The sequence below is a fragment of the Barbatula barbatula genome (assembly GCF_947034865.1).
Source record: "Barbatula barbatula genome assembly, chromosome: 10".
Taxonomy (NCBI): domain Eukaryota; kingdom Metazoa; phylum Chordata; class Actinopteri; order Cypriniformes; family Nemacheilidae; genus Barbatula; species Barbatula barbatula.
The window spans coordinates 9029708-9040563 of record NC_136773.1 but is presented as its reverse complement, the minus strand read 5'-3'; the positions used below and the strand labels follow the sequence as shown (position 1 = coordinate 9040563).

Sequence of the window (10856 nt, the reverse complement as noted above, 5' to 3'; positions counted from 1 at the left end):
AACCCTGAGCAAGGAAAACACTAAAACTTTGATTTTAGTGAGGAGGCGGGGCTGAATGTAGTTTCAAGACTGTGATTGGTTGGTTGGCCAAGAACGGAAAAAGAGCGCTTTTATGCATGCACATTTATTTTTTCTGTTTTACACACACACAAACATCTTTATTTACCATGTTGTTAATGTCAACGTATGTGATAGAAAATGAACAGTGAGACAATACGTTTCTGTAAGTGCTGTAATTGTTTGTGTTGTCATTCAGTTACATTTTATTTGATGTAATAGCGCGTTTACAATTTGCATTGCATCAAACCAGAATTATGTTTGTATGTGTCTCCATCACCAGAGGATGACCCTTTTTCCTTAAGCAGGGCTGGGACTGAACAAAGAAATCGATTTTTTTTTATTTTGAGAAATGTTTGTTATTTTTTATTTTGGTTCAGTGATTCCTCAGCACCTTTGACCTTGAGGGATAGAAAAATATCCATCAAATGCACACTTACAAAAGCTTGGCAGAAGCAGTAGACCCTCCAAATGTTTATATTAAGAATTTCGACACAGGCATTGACTTGATCACAGAAGTTCTTCAATGCAATAATGGATCAGTTAAATGTCATCTCATCATTAGTGATGCTCTTGGATAAAGCTTGAATTATTGTTGCATCATAGTTATTATAATAATTATTATTCTTGTTCCCCCAATGTTTGTCACTTAACAAGCCGCGCTGCTTTCATCGTAGACCCATGAATAAGGGCTCAAATCGAGCGGCCCATTGAGGAATGGCGTGGTATGACTTTTATTATCGATCGGGTGGGAGGTGTCCGATAGGGGTGCAAAAGACCACCCGAAAAATCCCATTGACTTAACATTGCGCTGAACTTTGATGGGTCGTAGGGAGGATGTGGTAGAAACATGCGGGTTATCACATTTGAAGAGGCAATCAGGCGCTGTAAACATCACTCACAATGGGGTGTAAGTTGCACTCCTGGGTTGTAAGAGCCTCCCAAAATGTTTGTATACTTATTATAACCCGGATGTCTCTTCGCAGTACAACCACTTAAGAGACAAGGGATGGGCTCATTTTACTCAGGCAACCAATCACTGTCACATGATCATAATAAAGCTATTATGCCACGCCCATAGCAACCATTTACAGCAACCTAGCAACCGATCCCATAGACTCCCATTATAAAAAGTCCAGGTGGAAATCTTTGCAGCACAGTGTCATAGAGAAATGGGAGTGGGCTCATTTAACTAAGACAACCAATCTGTGTCACAGGATCATCATTACGTCACAAAGCCACGCCCATAGCAACAAAACATGTTAATTTACAAGACCAATATCTCTTCATCAGAACATCATAGAGAGATGGGGTTTGGTTTGTTTTACTTGTGGCTTGAAGCATCATCAATTGGCAGATGCTAAGCCACGCCCATAGCAACGAAAAAGGTTAGCCTAGCAACAGTTTAGCAAAACCTATATCTCTGCATCAGAACATAGTAGAGGCACGGGGTTGGTTAGTTTCACTCATAGCTTAGAGTATTATCAATTCCAGATGCCAAGCCCCGCCCATAGCAACCAAACTCGTTAGCCTAGCAACCGTTAAGCAATATGTATATCACAGCATTAGAAAATCGTAGAGAAATGGGGGTTGGTTAGATTCATTCATCGTGGCTTAATGTGTTATCACCCTAGTGCCCAGTTCCGCGGCTTCCCACAAAGCATCACTCACATTTTCTTCAGAACATTTTCTTCAGAAAATGTACCTAGACAGTTCATACTACTCTCAGGTACTATCAGTCTGCTATTGACATCACATCCAAACACTTGGAATCAAGCAAAACTGCTGTTTGTATCAAATTTCACTTTTAGTTCTTGTGACCTTTGTAACGTTTAGTGCAGCATATTCACACTTTTTGCCTAATGCAATGCACTACATTTGTAGTAATTCTGGATTACTGGGTAAAGATCATTTAAAAAAAATTATTTGAAAGATTTCACATATTAAGAGCAATGGATAAAGACCAGCAGTTACAGGCATGGAAATCAGAATTGACAAATTTCCTGATATTTCCTGATTTTGCATGAACATCCAACAATGAAACACAAAGACAAATGCTTAAACATAATTTTATAGATATAATATATAATTCTTTTATTCATCAAGATCTGAATTTGAAAGACAAAAATACATGGTATGATTTGATCTTTGCACTACATCGTAATGTTTTGCACAACAGGCATCACATGTGCAGTAAGTGAAAGTTCAATTTAAATATTAAATAACTGATGACAAAAAGTAAATATGTAAACACTAAGCTAGTAAGATATTTGTTTTTCTATTGCAACACTTCCGATTAAAGTGGTTTGGTAACAGTACAAAGAAAGAAACTGATTTTGAAACTCCATTCCAGTTATGGTGAAAATACACAGTGCTCTTTAAACACCCCTTCCAGCTACGTATTCATTTTTTGTTTCAAAAAGGTCCATGGATTTAGGTATGCGTTATTGTGTTTTCTTAGACCATGCTGAATGTCTAGAAATCAACCTGGAAGTACAAAAATTCCCAATTGTCTGCCGTTTTCAATCTGATAACATTTGCTTACAATGATTATCTGGTGTGTATTTTTAGGAATGGGGCATTAATGGTAATAGTCCTTCTGTGCATGTGTGTGTGTTAGTGGGCTTTTCTTTTTTTATTTCAGAAGCAGATGAAAGATTTTGATTCATTAAGGCCCCTGGGTTGGATCAGACTAGACTAGATTAGATAAATTAGCATCTGGGAGAGAATGGGGGGTCGGCAGGTGATTCTGTGAAAGACTTGAGCTCATAGGCAGCACCGCTGTCCACTTCCATGGATTTACGGGAGAAAAGAAACCGGATGTCCCGATGGAGGTAGATCTTTCCAGATTTGGAGCTCTGGAACCTAAAGAAAGTAAAAGACAACATTCAACAACAAGATGAGGGTATTAGTGTCTAAACCACCATAAGGTACATACAGTGCTACTGGCTGTCCTCAAGGGGGCGCTTGACATATCTGCGGTGGATTTAGCCATGCAAACTTGCATAGTGATGCTAATGCCATAGTATAAAACAAAAAAATAATTATAGTACTTCACACAGTGGCTATAAACAAAGTTATTTGTCCCTATGAGCCAATCGCCCTAAGCGCTGTTTTTAAAAAACTGTTTCAAAACTACATTTGCCAGGGCAGTATATGATGTTTTAGCCTTATTTGAGCTATAAAGAAAATAGAAATGTATGACATTCGCATTTTGTAGTGAACAATTAATTTAAAAAAATCACGATGGGGCTCAAGATGCACTGATTTGATGTGAAACAATTTACACACACAAAAAAAGGAGTATATTTTATAGATGTGAAATCAATGAAATATACGGTTTAAATTGAGTAAATGTGCGTAGAAAAAAAAAAGTATATGTTTATTAAAAATAAAGTTTGTTAATTAAAAACTTAATAGTTTATTCATTTAATACATTCAAATAATATATAAACATTTTAATATTTTTATTAATAAATGTCCAAAAAATCTGTTAAATGATTTTATTAAGTTTTATAATATAATTTTAAATGATTAAAGCATAATATATAGTTAAAAAAGCTGTTTATTTCTGTGATAATTTCTAAGCCTACAGTATTTTAGAGTGTGTGTTCTTGAAGAGCACTTTTAAACCTGAAAATGCATTAGAAGTATCCTTGGGTATAGAGCGATGTATGGCTTAATATATGAACAATGGCACTGACTTTATAATTCTGTTATAAGCGTCTGTTCAAGGTAAGCGTGCATTAAATCCTAGCTTTAAACTACCACATTTAAGACATTTAAGACTATTTAAGACATCAGCATCCACCATAATCGAATACTTTATACACAATAATAAGATGCTTGCGGTTTCAGAGCACACGTGAATATTAGTCAGCTAACGACCCAGGGAGAGAAGACAATAACGTTAGGCTACTGATGTTGATAAATCAACAAAAGTCAAACTCTGGATAAAATGCATTGTATAACGGCTAAAACATTGTGTATATAATACATTTGAAGTGATTTTGGTTGTTAATATGCATGTTTTATACTGACAACCAATATTAAAATAACCAAATAGCATCTTTATTTATTTTCTTTCTTTCGTATTTTAGCATTAGATATACTGTACATATTATCCTACAGAACCTTATATTTACCGAAGAACTGATTAGTATGTTTAGCCTAGCTGTGCGTGCAACCAGTTTATGTCATCGAAAAAGAACATGACGGCTTCCTTAGGTTAAATGTGTATTACATTGAGTTTATTTTAAGAATTGAAAATATTTGATGTGTTTCTAACGACCAATGCTAGTTGTGTAAGGCTTTTACAACGCATTAAGCCATAAATCTCCCTATACACCGGGTTCCCCTTAAAGAAGAAAGAAACAGAACAAACAACCTCAGATAATGAAAAAACATGTGACAGTACTGGTCGCTGTACTGACCTCAGGTGGATGAGGTAGCGGAGGGTCCGTCCTTGGCCCAGTGTGGGTGGCTTTTTGTTGTTTTGTCCGTTGCATTCGCGTTTGACTGCGACCGAGAATGTTCTCTGCCGCAGGAATGTCTGATGGCCGGCGGGCATTTCCCTCAAATCGTACATCACCACAAACATCTTCACCACTGTCTTATTAGGATTAAATAAGGTCTGACACACAGAAACAAGACAAAACATCTGCTGAGCACCAAAGGTACATCATAGCCGATCAACTCGTAAATGTAATAATATTAATAATTGGCAAGTGAACTATTTAAATTGACAGTGACTAAAGTGACTGAAATGTCACACTGCTGTGCCATATAATTATTGAACACATGCTCACATGTGTATACTTGGTCCCCATGTGCATTGTGCCTTTTACATATAGCCTACTACTGTACATTACAAGCGGATAATCATGAATGTGTTCAAAATAAAAAAAGCTTTTTACCACTTGAATGGTTCCTGATGGAGGTACTCGATATCCCCTCCCCTTACCGAGAGACTCCAAGTTTATAACACCCTAAAGAGAAGCACAGGAACTCGGTCTTAGTAAAGTGGAAGCCCTTTAAAACGTGCAAGTGGTAGTGCATTGATTCATCTTTTATAACATTATTGACGTCATAGTTGCCTCATTTGAAAAAGACCCTTGTCCTTCAATAAACGTAAATGCACCGAAGTTACAAAATACTACAAAAATGTTATGGTAAATTATAAAGTTACGTACATTAAATAATGAAAAATGTGTGAGAAATACCATGTAGGGAGAAGGTGCGTTATCATCAGAGACACTGTAGAAGCACACGTCCACAGGTAAGGTCGTGTGACTGGGGCAAAAGGTTCCACTCGCACCCACCTCCGCTGTAAAACCCTCAACAGTACCCAATGGCTCCAAACGATAGTTAAGAACACATTCCTACACACACAATGAAATACAACAGAATAATATATCTATGTTTTGCCTGCATGTACGATTGTTACAAAAAATGTATTTCTGTCGGCCACATCTATCTTAGATCCAAAGTATGAACGGCAAGTCTCAGTTATATTCATTTCTGATAAGGAAACTGAACTGATAGTGTGTCTACCTCAAAGTTTCCTAAAAGGCTGAGGCTTGCAGGAGGAGCGCTGGCACTGAGGATCTGCTGCTGAGACTCATCACAGTCTTGTGATCTTTTCAAAACCCTACAAACACAGACACACAGTTGTGTCAGCCATTTTGAGTTCTCCACAGATTAATTTTGTGTATGTGTGCGCACACCAGATGGCACTGTGTAATAAAGCCTCGGTGAAGAAAATGGCACTGTGAAATAGGGAACAATGGCATTAGAACAGGAAATAAGGCGAGGAAAGAAGGCCATACCTCTTATTGGCAGCCCATGGCACACCTTTGCAGGGAATCAAAGATGTGTCCAAATCAATATATCCTGTTTGGTTTTTTCTTTGCGGAACCTGAGGAAGAAAAGGAGGAAGTGGGTGAACAGTTTTCGTCATCGCGCAAATAGTCACATTTTGTGTACCATGTTTTGTAAATGTAATTATATACTGTACAGTATGTTGCTATATGTTTTCAGATAGTTTTGCCATGGTACTTTATTACTTTTAACTTTTATGTACACTTGCAGATGTCAAGAAAATGAAAAGAAAGGGTACTGGCCATCAACAATTCTTAATGGCCATGAACATTTCACAGTCACCACTTTTCAACTTAAAATGTTGTATTTTCCAAAACAATTATATGCGAAATTTTACCTGCCACCTGGTAAACCAACTGTTTTTATAAGCATGTACTTCTGATTTCTAATCCTATAAACCTAAATATATGATCAGATAATCGGAAGATGTTTGCGGCTAGACATGTAAATTCGTCACATCACGATAATTGCTAAAACATTTATAGATGTATCAACTCTGTATTTGGTTGGATTACAAAAACTGGTTAGAGAACATCAGTGTTTTCCTCTCAATAATAAATGACATAAATTAAAAAACAGCTCATGCCTTTATTGTGCTTTAGCCACTCTTGTGGAATGTCTGTTTCATAAATGCTCAAAGCCCAATTTGAACATGGTATTTTGAAGCATACATGATAACAATTCTAGAATTTTGTTTAGCCTGCTCAAGTCTGAAACGCTGATCTAAACTGTTCAACTGTTTGTAACTTTTAATGGAAAACCTTTAAATCACAGAGCACAAATGAGATCCGAGTGTATCTCTAGAGAACGTGATCAGCGCTCTCCTGGAGTAACAGAACTGGACAAAACAAAGTGCCTGAGTCATACAGTCCTCGGAGTAAAGCTGCCACTGGAAAGATTTCAAAACAGCCCAATAATAGACAGCCTGAATAAAAACCGCTGGGGAGGAAGTGCCTCTACTTCGACTCATGACACTTCATTAGTGTATCATCTAGAAAAAGCTCAGCCTATAGCTGCTGAAGTTTACACAGCATTTGAAAAAACAAAAAATGATTCAGAGCTGATGAGTCACAGGCACACAAACGCACACACACAAAGACTCTTTAAATAATTCAGCAGATGATGTGTCGGTGCACTTACGGGGCTGGAGAGGAGAGGTAGGCCTGTACAGGGATGGAAGGCTTTCGTTGCGGTTCCGTCTATGGAGTGACGATTCTGTTTTTTCCAGTTACTGCATGGCTTAAGAGGGGAGGGGGGATGGATCTGTTGGCAAAATCATTTTTATTACAACTAGATCAAGTACCATGGCACAGTTAGTAGGCAATGTCTGTTTAGATATTATCGACTCACGGTATGGCTACTCTGGGTGTAAGAAAGGGCATGACTGGGGGTGTTGTGGGTAAGGGTGGCTGGTGTGCTAGAGTAGGTCGTCCAAGGCTCCTGGTTCTCATCCTTCTCAGGACTGTTGGACCCATCCTTGACAAGCTTCTCTGTTCCTTTCTCATGGATTGCCTCTTTTGTCGTGGTTGGTTCGAGGTGCCCAGTCAGGGTTGGCCCATTCTCCTGAGGAGATCTATCATGGCTAAAGTTGTTTTTCAAAGAGGAACATGACTCTCTTTTTGCATTCTCTCTGTAATTGCTTGTCGTTAATGGACGTGATTTTATGCTGCTATGGTCTTCAAGTTTTGGGTTGGCCGTATTTCGTGGCCTGGTGAAACAGTCTTGCTGGCTTTGACTAGAGTCAGGAGGTGTGCAACATTTTGTTGCTTGAGAAACAGGACAGTCTGTGCTTGCTGCACCATTGGTTACATTAGAGGGCTTCTTACGGCTTGGTGGTGATGCACAGCCGTTCGTCTGGGCGGTGTGGCTTATGCCTACCTGTTCGGTTTGAGAAGCCTTACATTTATAGGTGGCATTCAGGAGACTGTAGGAATGTTGCAGTCGCTCCTGAATCAACCTTGAGATGTCCTGAACTGCATCTGCGATAAGGGAACCTTCAGCAGGCTGGTCACTAAGTACCAATCGCCTACATGTCGAAAGTTTTGGGGATGTTTTAGATTTGCTGTCCACTCGGCCTAGCTGGGTTCTGCTTCTGGGGCTCAAAGGGGTGTCAAAGAGAGAAGACCGGCTCCTCTCTGGCTTTTCTTGGCTGGTTCCGTTGTAAGATGAAAGTTGGGGGACAGGAAAGAGGGACTCTTTGGGTCTCTTCAAATGTTCCTTGTTTTGTGGCGAGCTCCAGGGTGTTTTGGGTCCTGGAGGTTCATGAGGCGCAAAGAGAGCATCGGGAAGATGGGGAGCTGTAGGGTCACAGAAATTTAGCCGCTGAGCAATTCGAGCAATGACTTCCTGTCGCTCCTGAAGCAAGGAGCCAATGAGAGGGTTGGTTTCACCTGAGATGGAGTTGGGACTAGGACTAGGGGTCAATAAAGGGTCAGTGGGAGACAGTGATTTAAAAGCACGAACTGATGACTCCACGCTAAATGTCTTTGGGCTCTCTGCCCCATTAGAACATGAACTGTACACCTCTGTAGGGGGGATGTCCACACCACCATTCAGCCGAGAGTACAACCACTTAACGGTTTTGCCGGGTGAGAGAGGGGACTCAGGGCGAGGGGGGCATTTACGAGAGTTAAGGGGGCTGTGGGGAGATGGAGAAGAACGTAGAGGCCTGGAAAGGAGTGGAGACCCTGGCACATGGAGGGAATTGCGTTTTTCCCCAGCATGGGCGCCCCCCTCACCACGCTCCAGGCCTTTCTTGCCCAAAAGAGCAAGACCTGAGTGGATGCTACATCGCAGTATGGGGTATCTGGGCTGGCGGGGCAGAGACTGAACCCGCACTTTCAGAGCGACACTGTGGGACACATTCGGGACGGGGAACGCATGTTCAGAGGGCGTCTGGGAGAAGTTCCATATCAGTTCCTCATCAGCTGCACTTATTCTGCAAAATACAACCAAGAAGCTCCATCAGCAAACGCAACATGGGACTTACAAAAACACAAATATAAACACTACAATCGAGTAAGCTGCCAACTTAATAAAAAAATGTAAGTCATTTTAGGGCACACCCCTGGTGCACAGGCTTATTTAGCATTTTGTTCTAAAGTAAATCTAATGTGGCATTGCATGTACCTGTCCTAATAATGCCAGTCCCATAATACATTTCAATTAAAAATGCTGATTTGTATGATTCGTCAGAATATTGCTGCTGTCAACAGACAGCAGGGCTGCTCAATAAACTGTGAAAATACTTTGGCGTGTGTGTGTGGTGCTTCACCTGTAAAGAATGTTTCTAGGTACAAGTCCATGAGAAGCACTGAGCCAGGCACTGAGCTGCGAGAAAAACACATAAGAACGCACTGCCAAAAGCAGGGTTTTCTCCTCAACGAAGCGATCTCCACTCCTGAAAAATGCACCAGCATACATTATGCCATTGTGTTTGCAATGTATAATCTCAAGTGGTGTATTGAAAGTAGTGTCTTACTGTCTCGGTACTGGCTGTAAGGTCCATCTCTCCAGTAGGAGAGCATCTTGTTTCATTGCTGGGTCGTTAAGGTCCGTGCAGTCTGTGGTTGGGCCTTCATCACAATAGCAACAATCAGGAAGAAGCATCACTTCTATCATGATGGGGATGTGATTGCGCCACAGTAACATGACCTCTGACCTCATTCTCCTCGCCTGTCGACACTGTATAAGGAACAGCTTATTTTAACATTGAGCCATTAAAAGGAGCGTTCACATTGACAATTTGCATGCAGTGATCTGCGACTGATGAATACAGAACTCAACTAGAAAAACTTAATAGCAAACAACAGCGCAGGGACCTGGAGACAAGCAGCAATTAATGACTGTCAGTGTGAATGGAGCTTAAAAACCATGAAGTAAGAGATCCGTTTTCTCAGTGTGGTTATAGACACAATATGTAAATTTGGACCACTAGATGGTGCACTTTCAAAACAACAACAAAAGGCGAAGCTACATGACGTTATGTAGGAGAGTGGAATTATGGGGCATGTCGTTTTCACAATCCAGAGGCGTATGGAGATCGCCCATCATGTTCACAGACAAGATAATGAATTTATTTTATGTTATCGTCATGAATTAGCTTGCAAGAAATGTGGAATGTAGTGCTACGTTAGCCCGCGAATGATATTGGACTTTGTCAACTGATTTTAGAGTAATGCTACCCAGTTTTACGTGTTTTAAACAGTCATACAGTCCGCGTTTAAAAAGTAAACTAAGTTTACGGTTTTTCGGCTTTCCTTTAGAGTAATCGTGATCCATAATATCAGAACAACAGATGCAACATAACCACTTCCACATTTGCGTGATGCCGATTGCCGTAGTTTCTACAACCGGAAACTGAGGTTAGTGCGGAGCACCGAATATTAAGTCAATGAAATTGCGACAAATACAAGGGAGACAAGGGACGGGGCATTATTTTAAATAGGAATTTCTCTGGATTTGCACATTCTTGGGAACATTTGGGAATGCAAGTTCACAACTGCATGAAATATATCACACTATGCAAGTGATTTTTCGATATTTCACAACAAAACTTTTAACTAATTTCATAAAATCTAATAAATTGGCAAATTTCTACAAATGTAACTACATGCTCCACCCTGAGCATGGAAGATATGGTGTGTTACCTGGGGTATTTTGTCGCTGCATTCGTGTTTGGTGAGGACAGGCATTGCAGACTGGGCAGGTGGGCAGTGAAGCCCTTCAGTCCGCCCCTTTACAGAACATTCCGGAGTCCGTCCCTCAGTGATAAGGAATGTCAGGAACGCCAGGAATTCCTCAGCATCATACTCGAAGAACTCCTCAGCTGCATCTAAACACCAAACACATATCAGGTTAACGGCGGAATACCTTAAATAAGTGTACTTTATCATATGCAATGTGTCAAACATTGGTGG

General features: G+C 40.2%; 1 protein-coding gene across 2 annotated transcripts in view; it reads right to left on the bottom strand.

Moving 5' to 3' along the window:
• Window positions 1-2110: 2110 nt before the first annotated feature.
• atosa (atos homolog A) overlaps window positions 2111-10856 on the bottom strand; it is a 23915-nt gene continuing 15169 nt past the window's right edge. For both annotated transcript variants that reach the window (XM_079465742.1, XM_079465741.1), the window contains 11 exons: window positions 10587-10771; window positions 9419-9621; window positions 9212-9337; window positions 7288-8875; window positions 7078-7200; window positions 5886-5974; window positions 5611-5707; window positions 5280-5438; window positions 4974-5045; window positions 4491-4690; window positions 2111-2922 (listed from right to left, as the gene is read on the bottom strand). In XM_079465742.1, coding sequence (XP_079321868.1) covers window positions 2769-2922; window positions 4491-4690; window positions 4974-5045; window positions 5280-5438; window positions 5611-5707; window positions 5886-5974; window positions 7078-7200; window positions 7288-8875; window positions 9212-9337; window positions 9419-9621; window positions 10587-10771 — 2996 coding nt within the window. In that variant the 3' untranslated portion in view covers window positions 2111-2768. The remainder of the gene's footprint in view (window positions 2923-4490; window positions 4691-4973; window positions 5046-5279; window positions 5439-5610; window positions 5708-5885; window positions 5975-7077; window positions 7201-7287; window positions 8876-9211; window positions 9338-9418; window positions 9622-10586; window positions 10772-10856) is intronic.